The sequence below is a fragment of the Mus caroli genome, unplaced genomic scaffold (assembly GCF_978045245.1).
Source record: "Mus caroli unplaced genomic scaffold, Mus_caroli_1 scaffold_1, whole genome shotgun sequence".
Classification (NCBI taxonomy): domain Eukaryota; kingdom Metazoa; phylum Chordata; class Mammalia; order Rodentia; family Muridae; genus Mus; species Mus caroli.
The window spans coordinates 178017738-178045629 of NW_028227256.1; the positions used below are offsets into that span (position 1 = coordinate 178017738).

Below are 27892 nucleotides of genomic sequence, written 5' to 3' on the forward strand. Positions count from 1 at the left end.
AAAGACCAGCATTCCAGCAGGAGCATCTATTTATTGGTATTGTTATTAAGCCACTTCCCAGCAGTCACTGCAGAAATAAGAACAGGACTTGACTTCTAAGGTTCTAAAGTAACAGACATCACAAACACAGCACTGGGGACATTCATGACTGCACACTGGCTTTCCACCTCTGGTCAGGGTGATGGTGCCTCCTGGTCCTTCTGTTCATCCCTGGAGACTTACAGACCTGGACAGGGGCCTGCATCCTCCCCAACCTGCTCCACACACATGACCTCATCCCTGAAGAGACGCTTGCTTGCTGAGCATCCAAGCATCCCACCGGTGCCACAGATGCTCTGACAGGCAAGCTGCAGTCTGGTGACAAGACAGGTAGCACCGAAGGGCGGCTTCTGCTTCCTCATCACGAAGTAAACACGACACATTTTTATTCTTTTTTTTTTTTCTTCTTTTGTAAGGAAAGAAAAGTTCTTTAAAAAATATATGGCACTAGAGTGTAAAACTATACACCTGCATCCAGTGACACCCCCATAGCTCTCAGAGCCTCCGTCTGTCTCCTGTCAGATGTAGAGCTGGTGGGAGGCCAGAGTGTCCATGAAAGGGCGCACCAGGTTGTCTGTGGAGAAGTAGAAGATGAGTCCAAAGGTGATGGAGATGGGGAGGGCGGGCAGGGCCTTCTTGAACACAGCAAGCAGCAGGAGGGTGAGACACAAGCCCTGCAGGAAGGACATCAAGGTGAGGGAACTCGGTGACATGACCTTGTGGGTGGTATAATCCTGAGACTAGCCCGAACGGCCACAGACATGTGCTGTCTCTTAGAGATGTGCAATTGCCCCTCAAGATGCACGGGGCAGGGCTCTCCACCCCCCTAGTCAGGACACCTGCATGTTGGCTACCAGGTGGACAGAGCCCTGGACAGGCCATGGGGCTTCCCCATCTAGGGACAGTAGGCGAATAGATGATAGGGGCCTCTCTCCAGGGACTGGAGTTCTGTTGTTTTGTTTTGTTTGCATTTACAAGAAACCCAGATGAGCTGAAATGAAACCTTCTGAGATTCTAAGGTGGTCACCAAGGAAATCATAGGTGTTGTGTAATCCGTCCCTTTGGAAGCAAGCATGGTGGTGACCGTTCCTACCTCTACCCTTGGTGTCCAGGGTGAGGGCAAATCACCAAAGTGCCTGCCCTGCCCTTGGGACAACGGGTCCCAAGTCAGACAGCATGGAAGGGGAGTAACCCCAGGTCTGTTATCCCATCCCTGACACACATGTGGGCAGAGACAAGCTCTTCTGGTCACTGGACAAAGCACCAGGCTCCCACCTAAGGGCAGCACAAGGTGCTGCAGCCTTCTCAGGGACTCTTCTAACATCTAAAAGAAGCATCCTCTAAGATGACATTGTAGGGTATGTCTCTCAGCTTGAGTGCCAGCCATCAGAGCCTCCAGACTACTGCTGGGGTTGGAAGACCCAAGATTCAGCATCCCTAGGGGTCCTGGTGGCACAGAGAATATGCAGCTGTGGAATGGGAGGGGAGACCGTTCTGCTCCTCCCTGCTTCCATGGGTAAAAGCCTTTGGCTATTTCATCACCCATAAATCTCAGACAATCCACAATCGGAGGAACCAAGGGACAAGGCCCTAAAGCTCTCATCCAGGTCCTGGCATAAGATACATGTGGTGAGTGAGATCCAAGCCTCCCACTCCATCCCGGGTGCTCGCTCTCAGGAGGGAGCATACCTTGGACACCCCTCCCCTCGATGCCTTTGTCCTAAGAGGGGAGACAGCAACAGTAAATGACCCACGAGTGCCCCAGAAGATGTGCTGCCCCTCCCACACCCACCACACAGCCCACTCACAATGAGGATGGCGATAAAGCAGGCCAGCGTAGTGTTCCAGTCTCCGTTGCCAGTGGCTGCAGCCTTGCCCACCAGGACGCTGTAGAAGATGAAGTCTCCCAGGCCGAGCTTCACGCCCCCTGTGTGGAGAAGAGAAAGTGGTCCCTGTCCAATCCAACTGATAGGAAACCTCGGCAGGAAGCAGGCAAAAGAAAGAAAAAAAAAAGAGAGAGAGAGAGAGGGGCCAGGACTTGAGCCAAGCGACCCAGCAAGAGTGTTGTGATGAAAGATTCCCTCAGCTGCAGTATGCAGTATTGCAGACTAGGGACAAGATGGACTTCCTAGAAAAAGACTGGGGGTGTGGGGGTGTGGGGATGGGACCACGGACTGAGTGACTGGCAGCCTAGGCAGAAGCCTGGTACCTCAGGGAGTCACTTGGTTAGGAGAGACCACTGGGGCTGCAGGCTGCCGTGCAGTTTGGCATAGCATCTGACTAAAGGTATTTTTAAATAAACTTGTGAAGCAGGCCATCTGAACGCGGGCACCTTACTTTCCTCCTCCTCCTCCAGCTCCTCCCCTGGGTAGCCAGGCAGGGGGGCTTCAAAGGCTTCAGGGTATGAGGGTTCTCCAAAACTGTCGTAGGAGTCTTCTTCTAAGCGTTCAGGAACAAAGGGCCACCGTCATCGCCACCGTCATCATATAGCATGAAGAGTGGCAGGGAGAGACAAAGGCTGGTCAGATGGTACAAAAATTCAGAAGATTCGCCAGGTCCCTCCCACGTCAAGGCTCCCTGGCACCGTCCACCACCAACATCCAGCAAAACTGAGGTGGGAAACTAAAGCACAGGAGGGGCAATCTACCCCTCACTCCCTCTCTGAGACAGGTGTCAGAATCTGGCCATCAGGCAGTGCGACTCTGCCATGCTGAACCTTAATTCACAGAGGGACCAGCCAAGCAGGGTGCAGACGAGGCACTCCCTGGACATGGCTGTGAACCCCATACTCACCCATCTCTGGGTCGTAGGGGAGCTGCAGTGCTCCTTGAGAGGAGGGGTCCAGCTTTGCCATGCCCACCGTCCACACCATGGCAGCTACAGGAAGAGCAAAGAGACACAATGCCTCAGGCAGTACTCTGAGCAGTTGCCCCTGACCTGGAGGAAGTGGAGGCAGGCTATGTCCCCAGAAAGCCTGCAGAGCCCCTCTGTCCTGAGGGCTGTGCTCAGGCTTGGCTGATAGAGGCTGGGGGTCAGGGGGAAGGGAGGATGAAGTTCAGGGACACTGGCTAGGTGGGGACTGACATTTCACCTTTGTCCTTTTGCAATCCTCTCAAGCAACACTGGCAATAATGATGATCAGTGAGCGGCTTGGTGAACTGCATCTTTAAAAACTTGTCTTATTTTTTAGGCTTCAGCTTATTACAAAAAGGGAGGCATGGAAATTGTTTACATGATGAAATAGCTCTTGTGGCACCATTTCAACAGTGATTTTGGTCTGCACACTGTCCAGGAACGTCACTGCCTCTAAGTAAGAAATAATCTTTGTCGTCTAGAACTACTTTGGTGCCTCCGTGTTCCAGGAGACAAATCTGGCTCCAGCTTTCACACTGACTGGTTGAATCCCTCCACCCCTTCCTTTAGAGCCCTGTCCCACAACCACTACTCTTGCTTGCCAAACTCTCTCATGGGATTTTTCTGAACTTAAAATGCTGCCTTTGGTTACAGTTACAGCCGCCCTCCTTCAGTCAGGACTCTGTCAAAAGGCAGAAGAAAGCTAAAAGCCTGTCTGTCCTCAGGCCACTGCAGCTAGAACCTAGATTGTCTTTAAAAGGAAGTGCAACATAAAAATGTAACCATAAGGGGGTTGGAGAGAGGGCTGTGGTTAAAAAAACGCTTGAAGAGGTCCTGGGTTCACTTCCCAGCACCCACATGGCAGCTCACAAGTGTCTGTAACTTCAATTCCACGGGCATCCAATGCCCTCTTGTGGCCTCCATGGTACTGCAGGCAAACTAACATAAATCTTTTCAAATCTTTCAAAACAATTTTTTAAAAATTCAGTCCTTGGAGGAGATGAAGGGGTTTGCAACCCCATAGGAAGAACAACAATGTCAACTAACCGGACCCCCCCCCGCCCCGCCAGAGCTCCCAGGGACTAAACTACCAACCAAGAGTACACATGAAGGGACCCACGAGCTCCAGCTGCATATGTAGCAGAGGACGGCCTTATCTGACATCAGTGGGAGGAGAAGCCCTTAGTCCTGTGGAGGCTCGATGCCCCAGAATAGGGGGATGCTAGAGCAGTAAGACGGGAGTGGGTGGGTGGGTGGGTAGGGAGCACCCTCATAGAGGCAAGGGGAGGTGGGATGGAATGGTGGGGTTTGAGGAGGGGAAACCGGGAAGGGGGGCATTTGAAATGTAAATTAATAAAACAACCAATTAAAAAAAAAAAAAAGAAAACAATTTTCAGTCCTGAGGCTGAAGAGCTGGCTCGGTGGTTGAGAGCACTTGCTGCTCAATCATGAGAAGCAGGGCTCACACTCCTGTGCCCTTTAACAAGCCAGTGGCCCTGTAAATGCCCCTCATACTAACTCTGAGGGAGGGGATGTCTTCCTTCTGACCTCTGTACACGGGGTGTATGCATGATCATATGCTCATACAGACATGTATGCACACCCAAAATAAACATTTTTAAATGCAGTGCCTGCATCCCTGTGTATTCAGATCTGAGAAACAAAACCCAGCTCTAAACCTACAAGATGGGAACCCAAGCTCACTGATGGTCCCTCCCTGCCTCTGCCACTGTATCAAGCACCCACTCTATTTTACGACTGTGACTTCGCCTCCTCTTGCTGCCTCCCAATCACACCATGCCTGTCCTTTTGTCGCTAGCTCAATTCACTTATCCCAGGGTCCTCAAGGCTCGCCCCTATCACGTGGGCCAGAGTTTCCTCTTTTGTAAGGGGAAATGATAATGCTCTTGTATGGAATTACCACATTTCGGTCATCCACTGACACTTGGAGCTTTGGAATTCCTGTGAATGAAACTGACACAGACACAATGCGCACATGCTTGTTTGAACTCTGCCTGCTTTGATCCTCTTGGGTATATGGGCACAGTGGAACCTCCTGGTCACATGGAACTCACTGAACTGTCTCTCTCCAGCTCAGCCTCTCTTCAGAGTTTATTACTTCCTGTTTCCAGTTCCCTGCTGAGATTTCCACACTCCACACAATCCAAAGCCCAGGCTCAATATCACACCCCTTACACACATACACCCCCCCCACACACACACACACAGCATCCCTGGCCCACCAGCCTGGCCCCTTCTCTGCAAAAGGCAATATGTCTTCCTTGTTCCTCAGATACAAAGCACTGCCATTAACCTTGGCTCCGTCTTACAACCCCAGCAAGTCTTGCTTGCAAACTGCCACAGAATTCACTTCACCCCACAGTCTCCACCGGGCCCTTCCTGGGTTGTTTCTCAGCGTCCAAACCGGCTCTGGATTGTGCTGCTGTCCCAGTCTTTCAGGGGCTTACCATTCCTTCAGGAAGATGGGCCATTGTGTTACACTGTGGTCTGCAGGGCTCATACTGTGCAGACCTTCCCCTCTCTACCTTTCCTGTCTGCTCTAGTCGCACTGGACTCTGAGTGCTCCCTGAGCACACCCAGCCCCAGCCCCAGCCCCAAGCCCCAGCCCCAAGCCCCAGCCCCAGCCCCAGCCCCAGCCCCAGCCCCAGCCCCAGCCCCAGCCCCAGCCCCAGCCCCAGCCCCAGCCCCAGCCCCAGCCCCAGCCCCAGCCCCAGCCCCAGCCTACCTCGGGGTCTTTGTACCAGCTGCCTCCCTTTCCTCACCCGCTGGCCTCCAGATTTCTACCTAATGCTAACCCCTACATAAGAAGTCAGGTTTTTCTGGTCAAGTGTGAGTTATGAATGAGGTCTGCTTGGCCATCTTTTGCAAAACTTGGCCGTGAGGTCCTTGACCTCTCGCCCTCCCTAGTCTTCAACAGAGCACCTGCTACCTTTTGTAAAACGCCTACTTACACCCATCTACTTCCTTAGCTTACCTCCATCCAAGAATGAATTCTCCATGGGTACAAGCCTCCTTTGCACATAAGGAAACGCCCAGCCTCAGGCACTCAGACTGACCAGAGCCAGCTGTCCCTTATCCTTAGAACATTTCTGGGATGTGCTTTCAAGCCAAGGGGCATGCTGCAGGCAATTCTCCACTCTAAGCTTCATTCCTCGTCTATTGGGATTACCCGGCTCTGCAGTGGGCTTCCAGGGTACCCGAGGCACCAGAACCCCAGACTCACAGGCTCTATACTTAGATAGCAGCCACTGCTACCACAGGGAGTGAACTCCACTGGTGAACTCACATAACCGTGCCTCCTGTGAGACCTCTATGCCACACACAGGGGCTACTGGTAAGTAGGAACATCTGTCAAATACATGTATAAACCCACATCCCTCTGACATGACCCAAGGCCAGGGCCAATCCCTGTGCCTTCTCTTTAGAAATGACTAACTTCCACTCTAAGCCACTGTCCATGAACCCCAGAGGAAAGTGGGGGGCCCTGCCCTCCAAAGCCTGCAGGGCTGAGTGGTGGCTACAAGCCTCTGAAGGTGGCATGTTCATGCGATGTGGTCTATAGCCAATGCAGACTGCCAGATGGTGGACAGAATATGGCCACGGGACTGTCCACACCCCTCTAGTATCCCACCGCCAACCCTGATTCCCCAATCTTCTTTCTGAGTGAGATCCAGCCCACCGTGGTCTCCAGAGGTGGAGCGCCCCCTGCAGGTGGCAACCTCAGTGTTATGATTAGACCCTTGTCTTTGGTTAAGATAGAATATATAACCTGTCAGATATCAAAACCACGGCCCACTTCCACACCTCCACGAAAGGCCACCTGCTTACCCCCAGTGTCTGGCAGAGGCATGGGACCACTCACATGAGTATATCAGGGCAGGAAATATGGGCTCATTTCTCTCCTGGGCAGTTTCCACCAGCATTCTCAGTGGCCCTTTGGGGCACAGCACAGCCACGAGATCTGGGAAAACAGAGACATCCTTGTTATATTCAAGGGGCCCTTTATTCCCAAGCAGCACAGAGAACCACCCCTCCATCACCAGGAACCTAAGTGAGCTCTGGGCCACCATGCTGCTGGGCTTGGGTCCCAAGGCCACTGATCCAGTTCGCACTGCTGGAGCCGAAGCAGGTAGCTGCAGAGTGGAAAGAGCGAGGTACTGAGGCCCAGAAGACAGGCTCGGAAGTCTTCCTTCCCGAAGCCTCAGATTTCTCATCCTTAAAATGGGAGTTGCAGCCCTGGCCACGGCGCTCATGCTACCTCAGCAGCAGCTAGCAGGGAAGGTGGTGACAGACAGCGTCACAGGGCACGCAAACCCGCCCTGAGGAATCAGTATGCAGGCTGCTTGATGAGCGGCAAGTGTGCAGTTGTGGGCAGTGGGAGTGGTCACTTGGGGTATGTGCTTCAGAGTAACAGAGGAAGGTTTTCTTTCTTAGGACAGGAGGGGAATGTCCTGTGTGCCTTCCCACTTGTTATCATGTGAATGTGAACTGTCCCCTAAAGGCTCATGATGGTTTGTGTATGCTGGGCCCAGGGAGTGGCACTATTAGAAGTTGTGGCCCTGCTGGAGTAGGTGTGACCTTGTTGGAGTAGGTGTGTCACTGTGGGCGTGGGCTTTAAGATCCTTGTCCTAACTGCCTGGAAGCCAGTATCTGCTAGCAGCCTTCAGATGAAGACGTAGAACTCTCAGCTCCTCCTGCACCATGCCTGCCTGGATGCTGCCATGCTCCTGCCTTGATGATAATGGACTGAACCTCTGAACCTGTAAGCCAGCCCCAATTCAATGTTGTCCTTTTAAGAGTTGCCTTGGTCATGGTGTCTGTTCACAGCAGGACAACCCTAACTAAGACACCCATGTTTTGAATGCTTAATCTCTAGCTGGTGTCAGTATTTCAGGAAGCTTTGGGATCAGTAGGGGGTAGGGACTAGCAAAGGGATGCAGATCACTGGGGGTGGCCTTTTGAAGGTTAACCCCAGCCCAAGCCCTAGCTCTGGTAAATGCTCTGCTTCCTGGTCCACTATAAGGAGCCTCTGCCACTCACTCCTACTGAGCCACTCCCCCTGCCTTCCCTCCTGTGATGGACTGACACCCTCAGAAACTGGGAGCCCAAGAAAACTTTCTCCCCTTACATAGCTTCTGTCAATGACTTTGGCCACAGCAATGCAAGAGCACTTGAGACACTGCTCCATCAATGAGCCAGACCCACCCCAGTTCCCACCAGGCCCAAGCGACCTACCGTACACAGAGATGGCACCCAAGATGACCCAGGCAGACCACTCCGGCAGGTACTTGATGAACACCAGGGCCATGAGTGCGCTGATCACAATAAGGTAAGCCTGCTGCAGCACCAGAGGCCCCTTCCAGTGGATGCACACCATGCCCACTGCCCCGAAGTTCCAGACAGCCAGGAAGAGTGTGGGATAGTCCATGGCCACATTGTAGGTCTTGAGCACTTCCCTGTAGGCCCAAGGTAGAACAGGGTATGAGGCACTCGGAGGGTGGGGAGAGGTGCCACACTCTAAGTTGCTTGACGCACACCACACACACACACACACACACACACACAAGTCCCAATCTGGGTTTAATTCTCAACATTCCCATCGACCCCACAACTAACTACTCAGTATTTTCTGGAATGTACTTGGGAGTGTATCAATAGCTGGTGGGTCACATGACCATGTGATGGACCCATTTGGAAAGCCATGTGCAAAGATGAGGTCCTTAAAAAAGTGTTTCTCTTCGAGCCTTCCGGCTGATGTCAAAAATCAAAGGGCAAAAGGGCAGATAAGCTAGGCAGTACCCCCGGCTTATCCACACACACACACACACACACACACACACACACACACACAAGTAGAATGTGACTCCGAGGGGTTTCCACCTGCTCAGTGCGTTCCGAGAAGGCTTCACCAGTCCAGCTTCCTTTGCTTATTTTAAATCAGGAGCCAGAAACAAACAAACAAACAAACAAACAAAAAACCCTGGGACAGCATACAGAGCCTACTCCTAGGCCAAAGCCTGGAGACCAGAGCCTGGCAGCGGACTCTGAGGACCCTTCCACTGCCCAGGTCCCTCTCAGGCAGCTGCTCACCAGCCGGCACTCACCCGAGGTAGATGTAGGTGAACAAGAAGAGGAGCATCAGGGAGGACATGATCAGCCAGCCATGGATGAACTGGACAACGGAAACAAGAGGACCACTGTAACCCCCAACAAGATGAAGACACTCCAGCGAGAGAGATACTTCTATCCATCCTTCCCTTTGACCACCAAAGGATTGAAATGATGGACCCCATGGTGCTGCAGTGATGCACACCTTTGATCCGAACACTTAGGCAGAGGCAGAGGCAGAGGCAGAGGCAGAGGCAGAGGCAGAGGCAGAGGCAGAGGCAGAGGCAGAGGCAGAGGCAGAGGCAGAGGCAGAGGCAGAGGCAGAGGCAGAGGCAGAGGCAGAGGCAGAGGCAGAGGCAGAGGCAGAGGCAGAGGCAGAGGCAGAGGCAGAGGCAGAGGCAGAGGCAGAGGCAGAGGCAGAGGCAGAGGCAGAGGCAGAGGCAGAGGCAGAGGCAGAGGCAGAGGCAGAGGCAGAGGCAGAGGCAGAGGCAGAGGCAGAGGCAGAGGCAGAGGCAGAGGCAGAGGCAGAGGCAGAGGCAGAGGCAGAGGCAGAGGCAGAGGGATCTCTGAGTTTGAGTCCAGCCTGGTTGACAGAGTGAGTTCCAGGACAAGCAGGGCCCCACAGAAACTCTGTTTCAAAAACCCAAATGATGGACCCCAAGGATTTAGAATTCCCCTAGGAATTTCATGCTTCCAAAAGGAAAACACTGGAGCCTGGTACCAGCCAAAGGGACTGGTCCACAGAGAAGGGATTTCATGTACTTCTGACAGTGCATCAGAATGAAAGGGAAGCTCAGGCAAGGGTGGGCAGAGCCATGCCTTGACCAGGACCACTTAGTTACAACTATCTCTTACCTTCTACTTAAACCCTACCTACCCTCATGTTAGGAGATGGGGATGGGGGGGTATCAATAGATTTGGGGGGAGTCACTGGATCTCTTTGTCCCACTTTCCAATGTAGGGATAAATCTCCCATTTTTTGGTATTTTACTATTAACTTGGGTTTTTTAATTAGCTTGTGGATGATAAACAGCCAAACCTGGATTGTTAGGACTGACAGAAGCACAGGTTCTACTGCTAAGGCTAGTGTCACATGTATACAGCATCTCTGTGGCCTGAAGCCTGGACATCCTTCTCAGTTACACAGGAAAGGCAGACCCCTCAGCCAGTTCTCCATAGTCACCTACAAGTGTCTGGAAGAGGCGAGAGTCCTGAGGGTCTGCTGACCCCCAGCCTGTAGTAGGTCACCACTGCCCTCTCATTGTGTGAACAGGCTGGCAGTTTGGACGTGCAGACTCCACCCTACCTCTGAAGGGAGCCTGCACAACTGCCATAGAAAGACATCTCAGAAACAGACAATAGATAGCAGGTAGGATGAAAGTCACGCTGGACCAAATGTCAGGGAGCTCACTGGCTGCTGTTTAGACTGAGTGGCAAGGGCAAGCCTCCTGAGGGGCTTGACAGAAGAGAAGTCCCTTCCCACTAAGGGACTCCAGATAGGTCCGTCCTCAGGAGAGCTGTCTTTCCTTTCCTGGATGAGCATGGAGGGGTCAAAAAAAGACTCAACCATCAAGGGTAAGATGGTACCGCTTCCTCCTAGCCCCCTTCACTTAAGGACTATCCGCGGTCACCAGCTCAGCCCACTGGGTCTCCAGCAGTCTACCTGGAGGAAGGGCCACAGCTGGGCTGCACACCAGCCTGAGAAGGAAGGGAAGGCATGGCCTTTTTAACCTATTCAGCCTCTTTATCCCAACTATGACTTGCTTGTGTGGGCAATGTCATCTCAGAACTTCCCAATGACCCTGACTGAACGGATGGTCAAGCCACTTCTGTGGGACTGACCCCATGACATGTACTGACCACAGCACAGTTACTTCCCATGCTGCTCCTAGTTTGTTACCATGTTCTCTCTATATATAAACAAGCACTCTTCCCCCAGACTCCCCGTGCCCTTTCCCTTCCTCTCTCTGGAGTATCCATGGGAACCCTGCCTCCTTTACATGGATGATGTAACTGGCAAGGTCAGCTTCAGGAACATTTCCTGTGACTCCCTTCCATGGTTCATCCCCATTTGAGCCAGCTGAGCCAATAGCCAGCTCCCTCCCTGAACCACGGCCTCCTCTTCTTTTCCTGCTCCATGAACACAGCAGCCAGAACACAAGAGCCCACGCTTTGCCCGTGGCAGCAGTTTTGGACAGGTAATGCCTAGCTCCCCTCCCTGTGGCCTTTCATGTTTCAAAGCCTGCTGCCTATAACCAGGGTCTAAAAACTGGTGGCACAGTTAGGTCTAGTAATACAGGTCTGTTTAACTGGTGAAGCTGAGGTGGGAGAATTGGCCAGTTGACTTAGCAAGACCTCTAATTATAGAGAATTGTAGAAAGTGGGCTGGAGAGATAGCCCAGAGGGTGAAGGTGCTTGTTGCCAAGCCTGACCTGAGTTTAATCCCTAGGACCCACATGATAAAAGGAGAGTGGACTCCTGACCATGACAGGCGCATGCCCCCCTTCCAACACAGGAGTGAGGGTACCGCTCAGTGGTACATTTTACTAGCACGGATAAGGGTCAGAACTTCAATCCCCATCTGGGGAGCTTGAGGTGGGGGAGGTACAGCACCTTTGGGGGTGATGTTGTCTATAACTGGGGTCACACAGAGAGGCTCAAGATCCAAAGGAGAATCCAACTCACAGGCTTCCCGGGACCAGAAGACCTTAATTCAGGCCTATCTAACGGGAGAGAGAAAGATTGAAAGTAAGCCCAGAGAGAAGGTCTTGGGGTGAGGGAAACTAAAACAGAACTTCAGAAGAGGTAAAACCAACTTCAGAGCAGGAGTGTGTGTCAGAAACACTGTGGTGAGGAGCACAGAAGACAGTGGGTGGGGGGCGTACAGTTTAAAAGTCAGCACTTGGTCATCATCCCACAGTGCCAGAGAGCATGAAGAGGCAATCTATTCTATTCTGAGGAGAGAAGGCACCAGGATAGGTTTTGAGAAAGTTGCCGTGTGGTAGTAGCTCCAGCCACATCCCGGCAGGGGTTGGGTAGAGGCAGGCAGGGCAGAGGCAGAGGGGTTGAGGGTCACAGGCCTCACCTTGTAGCATCGATACTTGTAGAGTACCACGAGAAAGATGGTCATGACTACGATGACGCTGATCATGATGAGGGTGTTCAGCACGGAGTTGAGGAGCCGCTGGCCCACCGAGGGCGTGTCCTCCGTGAAGGGTGTGTAGATGCTGGAGAGGTCACCAGAAGAGACTCAGTATCTGCTGCTCCAGGACACTCCCATCTCAGTGACCCCCCCCCCCCCAGGCTGACCACGGAGCCCCTAGAAACCCCACACTGCTCTGTTAGAACCTTTGCACTAGCTGGGCCCTGATGGGGCCATCAGTATCTGTGTTGAGTTGCTTCTGCCTCTTCCAGTCAGTGACTTGCAGTGCTCCAACAAATGGAACCATCATGGCAGAAACGACAGTCTGTACCTCATTGAGATCTTGCTCCTCCACTTGACTCTCCTACCTCCAGGCCCTCAGCTCTGGCTCCTACTGAATGAAGAGAGTGGCTGCCTGCTTCTCCACATGACGATTAAGTCAGATTGTCAATGTGAGTGGATCTGGAATCAACTAGGCATGCCTTAGGGTGGGTCTGTGAGGGCATTTCTAGGAAGGATTAACCCACCCTGGGGTGGACAGCTCCTTCCATTGTCAGCCTAGGTAGAAAGAGGTTGGAGGGAAGCAGTGCTCTTTGCCTGCCTGCCTTCATCACTCCTTGCTAGTGAGTGCATCTACTCCATTGCTGCTGCCGCCGCCACTGCCACTGCCCCACCCTTCACTAACAGCAGACTCCCAGCCACTGTGACTAAAGGCCAGCAGCTCTCTTGGAATCTTGCTGGCATTCAGGAACAGATTGAGACTACTGAGGTATCCAGCTTTATGAACCGCAGCTATGGGGTTCTCAGCCTCTTCAACATGCAGAGAGCCACTGTCGGACTAGCTAGTCTTTACTGTATAAGCCAATCTAATGCATTCTTTTTCATAACACACACGCATTGGTTCCATTGCCCTAGAGAACCCAACAATACACCCCACTGAAGTTTTGCAGCCTAAGGACTCCCGCACCTTCTTCTCCCCCAACTGCAGCTGCAGGTACTGTCCCCACTCTGGAAGTAATTCACAGGCACCTTGCTCTTCCCTGTTCAAATGCCAGGAGCCATGTCTGCCCTGACCTCTCTATGCCTTCCATCTCTTGTTTCTATGAGTCCTCCACAGGCTGCAAGCCTCTTAGTGTGGGAACTTTCCTACCTCCGCTTTTCTAAAAGATACAAAAAGATTCAAATGTGCTAAGCAGTGAGGAGCCCATGGGGCAGGGGGGTGATGGGGTGAGGGTGGGTGGGGTGGGGAGGGGGAGGGGGGAGAGCGCTGGGGTTAGGGAAGCTCACAGTTCTCTATATTGTATTTATTAAGTCATAAAAGGGCCTGATAAGTCCTCATCATCTGCTGGAAATGTGCTAAGACATCATTGGGTCCAACCCTGTCATCTCATACTTAAGGGAGCAGAGACCCAGGCAGGACGTGGCTCGCCTGAAGTCACTCAGTGTTTGAAACACAGTGGGCCAGGGCTGGGTACTTGGTATGCAGAGCTCAAAGCTACAGTACCAGAGCTGGCCTCTGGTAAGATCCCACTTAGCCTTTGGTGAGTACTGTATGACAGTTCATGTGTGTTAGCCTGTTAATTCTCCAGGTAGCCCTGTAATTAAACCCATGAAACAAACATGGAAATGGAGACAGGTCAGAGATGAGTCCAGACAAGTCACAGGACTGGAGCCAGCGACACTGGGTATAGGCCAGAGTCACTGCCACTGCCCTGCAGAGCTACAACAGTAGCTGAGGGAGCCTTTGACCCCCTCAAATCAACTAGCACCCCAACTTCTCCATGCCAACCAGGCCCCAACTCACAGCTGCCCGTTCTTCTCGGTGTAGAAACGCACAGACTTGATAGTGGCCACCACCACGATCATACACAGCGTGACAGGCACGAATAGCATGATCACGTGCTTCGCCCCATACTTGAGGGTCAGCTCTTCCTCCAGGCCCGACGGTCGCCCAGGAGCCCCACTGCATGCGTAGCGGTCCGGGTCCTCTTCACAGTCTTCTTCGCTCTCCTGGGTCCTCTGTGGGAAAACACACGGTTAGGGCCACAGAGGCCCCCACAGTGAGCTGCTGACATCCTCCAGCGGCTTTCCGAAGTAGGCCTGAGAAGGCTAACTGCGGCTTTCTAGACGTGAGAAGTGCGAGCTCTGATTTAGGTCTCCAGATATATAAAAAACTTAGAAGACAGCGGTGGAGGAGGGTCAGAGCTAGCCTCCGTAGCCACAGAAGGGCACACCAAAGACCCTTGCATTTCCCAAGGACAGGAGCTAAGGCCACTAACTAACATGGCCTTATTGGTCTAGGAGGAGACAGGCTAGGGAAGAGACAGGGAAACAGACCAAACATTTTGTTTGACTAACTAGAAGACCCAGCACTTCTTGGAGCATCAAAACACGTGGCTGCCTTAGTACTTTCCACAGGGGGAGCTCCGACCTAGCTGCTCACTTGATACCAAGGAGAAAAAAAACCTAATAGATAAGAAAAGAAACTACACATCCTCGCCAGCATCTGCTGTCACCTGAATTTTTGATCTTAGCGATACAATTTGCTAAACGCATGAAACTCAAGAAGAATGAAGACCAAAGTGTGGACACTGTGCACCTTCTTAGAATTGGGAACAAAACACCCAGGGAAGGAGTTACAGAGACAAAGTTCGTAGCTGTGATGAAAGGATGGACCATTTAGAGACTGCCGTATCCAGGGATCCATCCCATAATCAGCTTCTAAACGCTGACACCATTGCATACACTAGCAAGATTTTGCTGAAAGGACCCAAATATAGCTGTCTCTTGTGAGACGATGCCGGGGCCTAGCAAACACAGGAGTGGATGTTCACAGTCAGCTATTGGATGTATCACAGGGCTCCCAATGGAGAAGCTAGAGAAAGTACCCAAGGAGCTAAAGGGATCTGCAACCCTATTGTTGGAACAACATGATGTACTAACCAGAACCCCGGAGCTCTTGTCTCTAGCTGCATATGTATCGAAAGATGGCCTAGTCGGCCATCAATGGAAAGAGAGGCCCATTGGACTTGCAAACTTTATATGCCCCAATATAGGGGAATGCCAGGGCCAAAAGAATGGGAATGGGTGGGTAGGGAAGTGGGGGGGGCGCTATGGGGGACTTTTGGGATAGCATTGGAAATGTAATTGAGGAAAATATGTAATAAAAATATTAAAAATCAAAAAAAAAAAAAAGAAAAGAAACTACAGAAAACAGGCGTTAATGACCTTGAACTGTGAACCCACTGAGGCTCAGAGGTTATGCCTAGCTATCTCCTGACCTGAGGCGGCAGCAGTACTGGTACAGTTACCCCAGCCAGCTACCTACCTGAACCCTTCCCTGCTGGAAGGAGTTATCTCAATGTTTCTGTGACATTGATCTGTCCCAGGCTCACAGTACCTGGAAACAGCAGCCTACATCGGAAAGGCAGGTGAGGAGTGGGAGGCAAAGGGAGATGTGCCAGCCAGCCCACTGCACACTGTGACTGTGTAGCCCACTGCACACTGTGACCGTGTAGCCCATTACACACTGTGACCGTGTAGCCCATTACACACTGTGACCGTGTAGCCCACTGCACACTGTGACCGTGTAGCCCACTGCACACTGTGACCATGTAGCCCATTACACACTGTGACTGTGTAGCCCACTGCACACTGTGACTGTGTAACCCACTGCACACTGTGACTGTGTAGCCCACCGCACACTGTGACTGTGTAACCCACTGCACACTGTGACTGTGTAGTCTACTGCACTCTGTGACCGTGTAGTCCACTGCACACTGTGACTGTGTAGTCTACTACACTCTGTGACCGTGTAGTCCACTGCACACTGTGACTGTGTAGTCTACTGCACTCTGTGACTGTGTAGTCCACTGCACACTGTGACTGTGTAGTCTACTGCACTCTGTGACCGTGTAGTCCACTGCACACTGTGACTGTGTAGTCTACTGCACTCTGTGACCATGTAGTCTACTGCACACTGTGACTGTGTAGTCTACTGCACTCTGTGACCATGTAGTCCACTGCACACTGTGACTGTAGCCCACTGCACATTGTGACTGTGTAGTCTACTGCACACTGTGACTGTGTAGTCCACTGCACACTGTGACTGTGTAGCCCACTGCCCACTGTGACTGTGTAGTCTATTACAAAGCCCTGACACAGAGAAGATGCAGATGCTTCATGGCCAGATGATACTGCCCTAGCCAGTTTTCATTTGTTTTGCTCTTCCTGAGTGACTGGTTTCATCCACAAGAGTCAGCTCGCTCTCTCTCTCTTCCCCTCCCTCCCTCCCTCCCTCCCTCCCTCCCTCCCTCCCTCCCTCCCTCCCTCCCTCCCTTCCTTCCCTCCCTATCTCCTTCCCTATCTATCTATCTATCTATCTATCTATCTATCTATCTATCTATCTATCTGTGTGTGCACATATATATGTATATATAACAAGATAATTCAACTTGCAGATGAAATGGCCTAGAAGGCTCAGTCTGGGACAGATTAGCCCTGTCGCTTTGAGCGTGTGGTAACCATACTGTGGCAGAAAATGTGGAGAGATGCAAGCTGCTCACCTCACAGTCAGGATACAGAAAAAGAGGAGGGGCTGGGGCCTCCTCCAATGACTTGCCACTCTCCACAAGGTTCCATTTCTTAAAGGTTCTACGACATCTCAGTCATGGCACACTAGGGACCAAACCTTCAGCACAAAGGTCTTGGGGAGACATCTCAGATCCAACTTCAGCAACCCGTAAGGCATAGGAGGGGGCTGGACAGATGGCTCAGCAGTTAAGAGTACCTTCTGCTCTTGTAAAGGACTTGAGTCCAGTTGCTAACACCCACGTCAGTAAGCTCACAAGTGCGGGTCACTCCAGCTCCAGGGGGGAGGACATTCCCTTATGATCTCCATGGGTACCTTGGCCCATATGCATATACCTCCATGCAGATATACATTAATACACATAATTACAAATAAAAAAAGACATAGGAACCCCACGGTCCTGTTTTAAGGCCCATAGTTGCTTAGGGGACCTACCCACTGGGCAGTGCTCTCTCCATCCTCCGGGCCTGGCCTGCCTTCCTGGCAGGAGCGAGATGTGGGACTCTCGGCTGACATCAAGGACGTCCGCTCATCACACACCTCTTCCTCGCTGTCAGAGGCCATGAATGTGAGCATGGTCTGGAAAAGAAGCACAGGGATCCCGTTCCTGACAGGCAAAGGCAGTGGGGGCATGGGGAATGGGTTGGTGGCTTGAACACCAGGCCTAGGTCTTGCCCATAACAAGCTTTCTACATACACGTCAAACAACTGCTCAAAACCGGAGTTCCAGAAGCCAACACGAGGCCACGGCAGCCTTGCTTGGGACCGGCTTGAGTGGAACTCCTGTCACATGGAGCAAAACGTCCAGTTAGAACAGTCAGGGTCACTCTGAACTGTCAACATGTTTGTTCAATCGATAAACATCTGTGGGAAGTCTCCTGTGCTTGGCTCCAAAGCTCTAGCCTCGAATAAGTAAACCCTCTCATCTCGTAAGAACAAAAACATCATCCAACTTGACAAATGGTGTGTCGACAGGGGATGAAGGAACTTGTCCTCAGAAGCTGAAATTCCGTGCTTCCTAGAGAGGACTCTTGCTGGAGGTGGAGCGAAGAGTGTGCAGATCAGACAATGGCCACACCAAGGCAGCCCGTGTCAGCTCAAGGAAAGCTGGGTGTTGACAAGTGTCCATGTAGCTGGTGACGGTGAGGCAAAGGACAGAGGTCAAGAGGAAGTACTGAAGGGGTGGAGGGAAGTGGCCCAGGGAGGGTTAGCCTGAAGGGAACACATGCTAGGTGAGAGGTGCTGACTCAGAGAATAAAATAAAGAAAAAAACCTAAGATACTAGCCAGGCTAGGCCAGGCTAGACAAGGTTAGACCAGGCTAGACCAAGATGAGGAACAGGATGCTACCAAGGAAGGTTGAATGTGATCCAGTGATCCACAGAGTGTCTGTGGGTTGAAAATGGGATACCATTAAGGGTAGGGGTACCTGGGTGTGGGGTACATGTAGAGTCTCCAGCTTAAATGTGGCAGCTAAGTCTAGGAGCCACACAGCCAGTAGGGGGAGGTGATCCCTGGAAGTACCCACACTGAGGGATGGGGAGCAGGGACACCTGACACAGGACTTCTGCATGGTTCTCAATAATAAACTCTGACACAGCATCACCCTGTGGCACCCAGTAAAGCTCCAAGTCCCCACGTTTTGGGCTCAGGCACAACCTTTGAGAGGATCTGACTGTGCCCACATCTGACACTGCCACTACCAGCCACATCACCTCAGAGTTGAGCTTGGTGCTACTGAGGTAGAAGCAGGCCTGCTCTTTGTTGAAAGCTTGTCTCCAGATTAGTCACTCTTAGAATTCATGTGATCTTCAAGTGATTAGACAGGGTCCCTTCACCAAGGCAGAGCCTGTGGCTTCCGAGTGGAAGACAGCCTTCCTGGCTATGGCCTGGATAACTTCCATAAGGACTTCCCTCAATCTGACATTACAGAGATGGTACAGTGTCTGCCTCTGTTTACCTCTCTGACTGGACCTACTATAAAGGTACACTCTGTCCTCACAGAGCCCCCAGAAGCTGCCTCTTGGGGTCTCGCAGACATTAGGAGTAGGAAGACAGCTGCAGAATAAATACCACAGGCACAAGAGCGAGGTGGTGAGGACCAGGCACGATCCACATTAGCACTCCGTCTCTTGGGTCTTGAGGGCTGAGAAGGACAGGGCATGGGCCAGAAAGGTATATGAGCTGCGACAGACAGAGACAGAACATTCTGGAAAGATGTAACTATTCAAGTATTATGAACAGGATGGGTACACAACACCATGTTGTCTCAATATGATGGTGAGATCAGGGGACCTGCTAGAGTAGACCATTCCGGGAAAGGGTCTGAGTGTCTGACCAAGGGGAAGGGAGCATAGTAATTCAGCGCAGGTATCTCCGAGGAGGGCAGAAGAGAAATGCCCTCTTATGGAGGCCTCACACAGCAGAGCATGGCCTAGATGCTGGGTCCACTGCCCTCATACTTGGCATTCTGGAAGCTGAGCTAAGCCCTGTGCTCAGAAGGTGTTCTGTGTCCTAGAGCCCAGGCTTTGGAACCAAGAGTCTATACAAGAGAACTCAGCTTAAGGGGACACAGCTTCAAAGGTCAACTTGCCCTGACATATGGGGGAATTCTTGCCAAGCAGGGGTCTGCAAGACTGAAAGGTCCCCTTCCTCTTTGAGAACTGGCTGTCTGTCATATCTTAAACACACACCCACTAGACCCGAGGTCTCTTCAGTATCCCTTCCAGCAACAGTGAATTCTCTTCTCACAAATACCTAGATCAGGGATGTGCCTCGGTGGCAGAGCCTGCTGTGCCTGAGGCCTTGGGTTTCATCCACGGCCCCACATCAAGGTTATCCTTAAGCCTGGGTATTATGTTGCTGGTCTCTTCAATGCTGGGCTAGGGTAGACTATTATCTTATCTGTTGTGATAAGTACTCGGACAACACAGTTCAAGAGTTTATTCTGGCTCTTGCCTCATTGTACAGGTGCATCACGGTGGGAGGAGTTTGAAGCAGCTGTCAGTCACATCTCATTGACAGACAGTCAGGGAGCAGAGACCGAAGAATGCATGTAGCTGCTCCGGTTGTTCCTACACACACACACACACACACACACACACACACACACACACACACACAGAGTCCGAACTGTGTCACCCACCATGCATGAGCTTGTCTTCACACCCCAGCTAACAAAATCAAGATAATTCCCAAAGGCTCATCTCCTAGGCGACTGTAGATTCTGTCAAGTTCACAGTTAACTATCATAGCTGTACATTGAAAACATGGCTCTGTAAGCTCCACTCTAGCCTAATGTCTGGGCAACGCGCATTTTGAGATGGTGCCCTACATTCATATACCCATGGCTTCCCTGGGTTGGGTCAGACGCAGGAAGGCAAGAGAACCTCTTACCCAGTCCCTCCCACTCCCATGACTGTAGGGATGAAGGTGTAAACTGTACAGCCCTTAATCCTGGACACCGGACCTGGTCAGACAGCAACTAGGAAGAGAGGGGTGCAAGCTTCTCAGACTTGCAAAGTCTCCAACAACACCCATGGAGAAAGGGCTGGAAGATCTGGGCATTTGATGCAGGGGGGTATGGAGATATGGTAAAATATATGTATAGTAACAAAAGCAGAAAACCCCAATCTATGCAAAGAGTCAGACCTTTTAGATCCGGAAATGCTACAACTTGGAATTTTATCTAAGAAAAACCATTCATACAAAAATATGTGCTGTAGTTATTTGTTATAATAAAGAGTAAAAATGACTGAAGTTTCTGACTCTCTTCTCTGGTACAGGAACTCTCTCCTCCTCCACCTCCCCCACTTATCTGCAATTCTACTTCCTGTGGTTATAGTTATCAGTGGTCAAGAACATGAAGTGGAAAATTCCAGAGTGATCAATCCTTAAGTCTGAAATAGCTTTCACTGCAGTATATTGCTGTAATTGCCGGTTTGTTGTTATCAATATTTTGCTGTGCCAAATTTATAAATTAAACTATCACAAATATGTATGTTCAGAAACCAAAACAAAACACAGTTTACACAGGGCTTGGTATTCACCACCACTTACAGTATCCATCCATCTGACGAGGACTATTACAGGAGCACCGAAGTCTCACTTCAAAGACTACTAATAACACTTACGTGATGTTAAATTGAACAGAAAGTAAGTGTTCTTATAAACATCTGAATACACACACACACACACACACACACACAGGACTTGGAAAACTATTACAAAATATTAAAAGTCATTATCTTTAAACTGGTTTGTGGGTGATTTTTTTTTTTTTGGCTTTGTATTTTTCTGCATTTCTCAATTTTATCTGTTTTCAGAAAGGGTCTCATGTATCCCTGATTGACTTCTAACTCACTATGTAGCTAAGGATGGCTTTGAACTTCTGATCCTTCTCCCTCCACCTCTCAAGTGCTTGGATCACAGGCATGAACCTCTACATCCAGTTCACGATGCACTAGGGGTACAGCCTAAGGCCTGCCCGCTAGGCAAGTACTTTATGGGGTTACATCTCCAGCTCCACCCCCACCCTCGTTTTTAATAATCAATATGGGTTGCATCTTCAACCTACCGATTTTTCTTCTCTTGAGATAAGGTCTCACTAAGTAGCCCTGATTAGTCTGGAACTGGATGGGTAAACCAAGCTGACCTGGAATTCAGGCTTCGGCCACCAGAGTGCTGGGATTAAAGGCCTGTGCAACAGTGCCTAACAAGCCACTGGTTTGTAAAAGGAAACCATCAACATACAGGGTTTCCTCCCCCTCCTGAATCACCTGCTTGGCCTGGGGAAACAAATGAGAATATGGGAAGCCAATGACATAATCTCCAAAGCCCTGAAAAACAAGGGCTGCTTCTTCCACTCCCTTTAGAACCCCTAAGGGCCGGTCCGGTCCGCAAGGCCTCTGTGTTTGCTCTTCAGTCTGAGAGCAGTAAAATCCTTAGAGGGAAAAATCACCACTTGAACTAATGAGCATAGAAAAACAACCCCCCACCCCCACCCCCCTGGATCCGCATCAGAGCGATGCAAGGAGGTCCTGGGAGAGCCTGACTCAGCACAGGCAGTGATGCGCAGGGAGCCTTGCCATTGCTGACGTCAGACAACCAGCTCCGAATCCCGAGAGTCCACAGGAAGCACAGAGGGGCTGACAGGGAAGTGTGGACCGAGTGCAGAGGACAGGCTGTTCTGGAAGCCCTGCCGGCATGGCAGGGTGGCCGGGATGGCAGGGTGGCCGAGGGATTAAGGACCTACCCTCTGCCAACTTTTACTAACTTGAGGGCTGGAAACAGAAGTTGATTAGCTGAACAAAGAAGTTCCCCAACCGGCTGCTGCAATTATCAAGGAAACCGGGTGACCTAATTTTCTCAAACCTGCTTTTCAACAGTGGAGAGAGGCACAGGATTGCCCTGATGTTTAAAATCAGTGGCCCCGGCAGGAAAGAGATTTCGGAATGCCACGGAAAATTCTAGCACCTCATGGAAAATCATACTCCAAACGTGAACTGGAAACTCTGGGCCACAAACAAATCTATCTGCAGGGAGGTTAGGACTCCCTGACACTTTTCCAAGGGGCCAACAGAACAATGCCCTTATCTTTCAAAAGGTCACCTTCTGGGGTCACATGGCTACTTCCCAGAACTTCCGTAACCCCTGGAAAGTCCCGGTCTTCCTCCACACTAGGAAAGGGTTTCCCCCAAAACAGGATGCGCCCTGCGACATCTCACAGATTCCAGACTTACCTCTAACCCTCAGCACCTGACCATGTATTGGGCTGGTCTATCTGGTACTTGCTGAATGGTTCTCCTGGCTTTTGGGAGATCTCAGGCAGAGCTGGAGTTAGAAAGCCAGACCCCAGACCCTCACGTGACTTATGGTCCGCATTAAACTCCATTAACTCTGTCTCTCTTGAAATACCTGGGTTGCAGCAATTTTTCTCATTTCATGAAGTCGCCTGGGAGACAGTTAGGAGGAAGAGACAGGGAGGGTGCCTCTAGCAAGCCACCCTCAGGTAAAAACTAGAATTTTTTTCCTTTCTTTTTGTTTTTGTTTTTTGTTTTTGTTTTTGTTTTTTTTTGAGACTGGGTCTCACTGTATATAGCCCTGGCTGTCCTGGAATTTGCTCTGTTGACCAGGCTGGCCTCAGACTCAGAGATCTGCCTGCTTCTGTCTCCCCAGTGCTAGGATTAAAGGAGTGTGCCACCGCCACCAGGTGCAGAATATTTTTTTCTTTAAATGAGACACAGCAGCCAGTGGCCACATAGATTAGTGTGACATGAACCATACTTCCTGGACAGCTTCTAGCCGTGCAAGGTGGCAGGAGCTATCCCCCCCTCTATGAACAGCAGGGTAGGTTCCCTTGTAAGATTGGGGAAACAGGTGCAAAGCATCTGGCCACAGTGGCTAGTCAGTGAATGGGAGCCTCGATGGGGACAGGAGGGGACAGCGAGAGGGGATTAACAAAGCCAGCAGCTGCCCTTCTTTGGAAGCTAGGGAACTGCTAGGCCACCAGACTCATGAACAAGAACAGAACAAAGGCCAGGTCCCAGGGAGATCCTGTTTCCCTCCAGCCTCAGCCTGACGGTGGGAACATTTTGTCAAAGGAAAGGAAACTTCCACAGATGGCGTCAAAGCTGGAGTGAAGACCTTAAGGGCCATTGGCTGGTCCCCCATTTCACAGTTCAGGAAACCAAAGCCCAGGGGAGCTGGGGATGAAGTGAGACCAAGGAGACAGATAAGGACCAGTTTACAGGTCTCTAAACTGCCCACAGAACAATGTCATCTCCCAGCCAATCAGGACCATCAGGTTCTTAAAGAGACAAGGCAACTATCTACACCCACACCCTCTGACTCTTTGAGAGTGGCCTCATGCATTTGGATGGTGTATATCTTTGCTATGGACAAGGATGTATCTAGAAACAGCCCCTGCCCACTCCCAGATATTTTGGTTGTTTTTTGTTTTGTTTTGATTTTTTGAGACAGGGTTTCTCTGTATAGCCCTGGCTGTCCTGGAACTCACTTTGAAGACCAGGCTGGCCTCGAACTCAGAAATCCACCTGCCTCTGCCTCCCAAGTGCTGGGATTAAAGACATGCGCCACCACCGCCCAGCCAGCTCAAAATCCTTAATAAAGTGTCTCACACTCTCCAGACCCAAGGGCTCTGAGCCCCACTCAGTCCTGCCAGTCTGTGAGGCTCAGAGGTGGACCTGCCGACTCTTAGCAATGAGGGAAGGAAGTGGGGTACTGATTTTCTGATTCAGTTCAAAAGACGAGTGGAAAAGTGTTTCGATAGGAGGTTAGTAAAAGAAATAAAGACATTTTCAATGACTCGTCACACCTACCAAATTCGGTTTTCTAAGATGTGTCAGGTAGCTTTCTGCTACTAAGGCAAACATTTGAAATACAATTTACATTATTTTTAAAAAGGGTAGTTTTCTTTGCTTCAGATTTATAAGCTAGTCCAGGGTCAGCTGGGCTTTCAGCTCTGGGCCTGTGGCACACCAAAACTACTCAACTCAGGCCCAGAAAGTGAGAGTGCCAACAGCCTCATGCCTCCAATGACCAGATCTTCCACCAGACCCCGAGACCTGAAATACCCGCAGGGACCCAAAGCAGCGATTCCCAGGCTGAGGGGGAGAGGGTGTCTTTTAAAGACATGTTTTTACAATAAGTATGTATTACTTTGATTTTTAAAAGCATGAGGAAGTTTCTGGCTGAGGTGTAACAGGAAGGCGGTCAGCCTTTCATGCCCTTCATCTGCAAAGATGAACAAAGCAAGCAACCTGTTCTCTGAATCACGGGAGAGGCCACGGACAGCTGTTGCCCAAAGGAGGCCTTAACTTTCCTGAGGACTGACCTGGCGTTTCCTGTCTCCAGAGTGTTCAGGTGGCAGTATTACCATCCCTAAACCCAGGGAGGAAAGACTGCATGTGGACTGAGCACCACTCCCCAGGGGCCACAGCCCGACAGGTGAGCTGACAGTGACAGAAACCTTTGCTGTCTGCGGGTTCCAACTGATCAGAAGCCCAACCTTAAAGAAACAGCTAAAATACAGCCACACAGGTTTTTGTTAGAAAGATCCATATGACCTACACACACACACACACACACACACACACACACACACACACACACAGTGTTATGGTTCCTTCTCTCCTCTCTCAGTTATTTTTTTTTTATTTTTCCTATAGCCAGGATGACCTTTGTTTTGTTTTGTTTTTCTAATGAGAGAACTCACTACTACAGCCAGTAATAGTGACATTAAACTCCAGATGTCCCAGCCTCTCTACCTCCAAGCACTGACATTACCGGCATTTTGGGTTGGCCTTGAACTCAGAGATCTACCTGCCTTGCAGTTTGGGGTTTTGGGGGTGGGTGTTAAGCTGAAGGGATGGCACTTGTCTAGAATCAAAAGCACTGGGAGAGGGAGGCTGAGCAGGAAGACTGTCATTAACTTAAAGCCTGCCTTGACTACATACAGAGTACCAACCCAACCAGGGCTACGCACCAAAACCCTGTCTCAAAACACAAAACATTTTTTTTTTCTCCCAGGTTCTCAGGAAGTCGTTAATGAAGACCTCACAGAAATGTTCTGGGTAGCAGTTTGGACACAGGTAAGAGGTGACTGAGCAAGCGAGTGTACAACTCCAAAAGTGCATACATGTAGCAGTGTCCAAATCCTGTGCTAACAGACTGTAGGGCCACATATCTGGGCAGCTGGGCCCCCATCCCTGACACCCACACCCCAGAACTCAGGTTCCCAACATTAAAGGAGTCATAATAACTATCTCAGTGTTCCTTTAGCTCTGCTTGGTGACTTAACAGTTGTTGCTCTGTGGTTGGTTGGTTGATTTTTTTGGGATAGTGTCTCACTACGTAGCTCAATTGGCCTGAAACTTGCTACACAGCCCTGGCTTGTCTTGAATTCACAGCAGTTCTCTTGCTTCGGTGATTATGCACTGGAATTATAGACATGAGCTATCGCATTACTTAAGCTTCTTTTAAAAAATTAAATTATATTTTATGTGTATAGGTATTGTGTCTGTATGTATGCCTGTCTAGAACAGATATCTCTGTGTAGTACATTTGTGCCTGGTATCCACAGAGGTCAGAAGAGGCTCTCCGAGAACTAGAGTTACAGATGGTTGTGGGCCTCCATGTTGAACAGGGGTTCTCTGGAATTGAAGCCAGCCCTCTTAACTGCTGAGCCATCTCTCTGGCCCCAATAGTTTTTATAATAACTGTGATAACCACTGGAAAAAATGGCTCTTTATCACGAATGTCCAATTCCTATCACATGGGCATGTCACATGGTTATTATCATCAACAACCCAGAGAGACCAAGTCTGACGAGAGACTCTTACATGGCAAACTGTGCAGTGGAGTCGTGAGCAACCACAGAACGGCCACTGGACAGGGTACAGCTAGACACTGCTCCAGGCTGACACAGCAGCAGCGGCAGCCTCTGGCAGCATTCTGCATCCTAGTCTGTTTTGCTTTCTCAGAGAGCAGAAATATTCATTTCCACATACGAATGGATGTACGGCCTATATTTTGGGCATAGGTATGGGGCATGTCTACATAGTAGGAGATAGTTCTCCAAACCCGACCCAGCTTCCGACTCAGTCCGCACCTCCACTCACCCACACCTACTCTCTGTCAGCTTCCTTCCCATCCTGCACCTCTGCCATTCTTCACTCTATCCCTGCCCACCTGATTCTAGCCACTGTCCTGGGAGCCAAGGGATGAACCTGGATGGTCACCTCTAGGCTGAAGTCGGGATGCTGGCCCCTTCACCGACGGAAAACACAGGATCTGCTTCTGTTTCTCAGGCTTCCACAGAGCCACCCACACCTAAAGGAAAACTTGAAGCTTACACACCTGAAGCAACTTATACAGAACCCTTAATTACTGCCCAAAGTTTTGGCTGAAGGCCTGAGAGGCTCAGGTATCCACAGAGGGACTATACAGCCAGCAGGTGCACCTATTCTGAATGGTGGCATCTCTCTGTCTCCAAGAGACTATTATGGGGACGGCTGTCCATGCTGAGTTAAATTGGTCTGCATCTGTTCTTTTTTTGAGGCTCTCTAATCCTCCATCAGTAAATGGATGCAGTCATTTCACAACCGTTCATATCTTTAAAGGCGAATCCCTAAGCAGAGGTGCTAGGACATTTCATTTAACTGGCAAAGGACTTATGTCTGGATAGCAGAAACAGAGGCCCAGGCAGCAGGCTCTAAGCCTGGCTTCCCTGTATCTTACACAGGAGACCTTGGGCAACCGCACTTTTTAGTTCTGGGAGTTGTTCTTCTCACCCTCCTTTTCCTCTCCTGTCCAGCCGCATGCATGCTTGGCTAACAAAACTCTACCACACAGCTACATCCTCAGCCCTAGGCGCAGTTTCTTCATCAGTATAATTCAGTGGCAACTAGCTCTTGCTTTCGAGTTCCTTCGGTTCAGAGGCTTGATTCTGGGCGTCTCCCTACTGCCTTAAGGGATTTACAAAACACTGAACACTGCTGGTAACAGAACGCCAGCCTCAGGCCCTGTCGGGCGCCCCGCTCCTCACACAGGAAGAAGTTCTTACTCCCTATACCATCTGTAGCAGAGCCCAGGTAGACCAGGTCAGGGCCTGGGTAGCAGGGTCCAAAATGCCTAGTGGACACAGCGGTGAGACCCACGTGCACTGGCCCTTTAACACCTCACTCCGCGCCTGGGGTTCTGGAGGCAGGAAGGGACGCGAGGGCACCCGGACGCGGCCAGAGGCCCAGAGCTGCACCCTACGCTCCTTCCAAGCCCCAGTTCTGGGCCGGCCGCACTGCTGCCTCTCCCTCCAGCACTTTCTCCTCGCCCCTGAGCCGGCCGCAGAGGCCGAGATCGCCGCAGGGGCCGCAGCCTGGAGCCCAGACCCTGATGCCCCGAGAGGGCAACGGAAGCAGCGGTCAGGGGCGTGCGCACGAAGGGCCTCGCTGCATCCGGGCTCTCCATGCTGCCGGCTACCGGCGATCGGTGACAGGTACCCGGCCGCACACACCCAGCCCCCGCCCTCCGCTCACCTGCTCCGCCGCGGCGCAGGGTAGAGTTTACGCCGCGGGCGGAGCGCCTCTCCTGGGCTAGCGCCGGCCCCGCCCACTGCCCCGG

The 27892-nt window shown here is 51.0% G+C and overlaps 1 protein-coding gene across 5 annotated transcripts; it reads right to left on the bottom strand.

Moving 5' to 3' along the window:
• Positions 1 to 11: 11 nt before the first annotated feature.
• Psen2 (presenilin 2) lies at positions 12 to 27892 on the bottom strand. Of its 5 annotated transcripts, none has more exons than XM_021167068.2 (11): positions 27808 to 27892; positions 17190 to 17333; positions 13968 to 14182; positions 12107 to 12248; positions 9018 to 9085; positions 8149 to 8369; positions 6776 to 6874; positions 2833 to 2916; positions 2377 to 2478; positions 1848 to 1966; positions 12 to 713 (listed from the first exon to the last, which is right to left on the bottom strand). In XM_021167068.2, the coding sequence occupies exons 2-11, from the start codon at positions 17328 to 17330 to the stop codon at positions 558 to 560; spliced, it is 1347 nt and encodes a 448-aa protein (XP_021022727.1). In that variant the 5' UTR covers positions 17331 to 17333; positions 27808 to 27892; the 3' UTR covers positions 12 to 557. The 5 variants fall into 5 exon arrangements, with proteins under 5 accessions (XP_021022727.1, XP_085699570.1, XP_085699568.1 ...); XM_085843444.1 differs by lacking the exon at positions 27808 to 27892 and adding an exon at positions 26515 to 26589; XM_085843442.1 differs by lacking the exon at positions 27808 to 27892 and adding an exon at positions 26465 to 26580.

What these genes read in the sequence shown, in the direction of transcription:
- Psen2 (XM_021167068.2), bottom strand. Translation starts at nt 17,330, where the DNA reads ATGCTCACATTCATGGCCTCTGACAGCGAGGAAGAGGTGTGTGATGAG. An exon ending in CCCCTACGACCCAGAGATGG is followed by an intron (nt 2,479 to 2,832) that starts GTGAGTATGGGG and finishes CTGAACGCTTAG; the next exon opens with AAGAAGACTCCTACGACAGT. An exon ending in GCTGGAGGAGGAGGAGGAAA is followed by an intron (nt 1,967 to 2,376) that starts GTAAGGTGCCCG and finishes TTCTCCACACAG; the next exon opens with GGGGCGTGAAGCTCGGCCTG.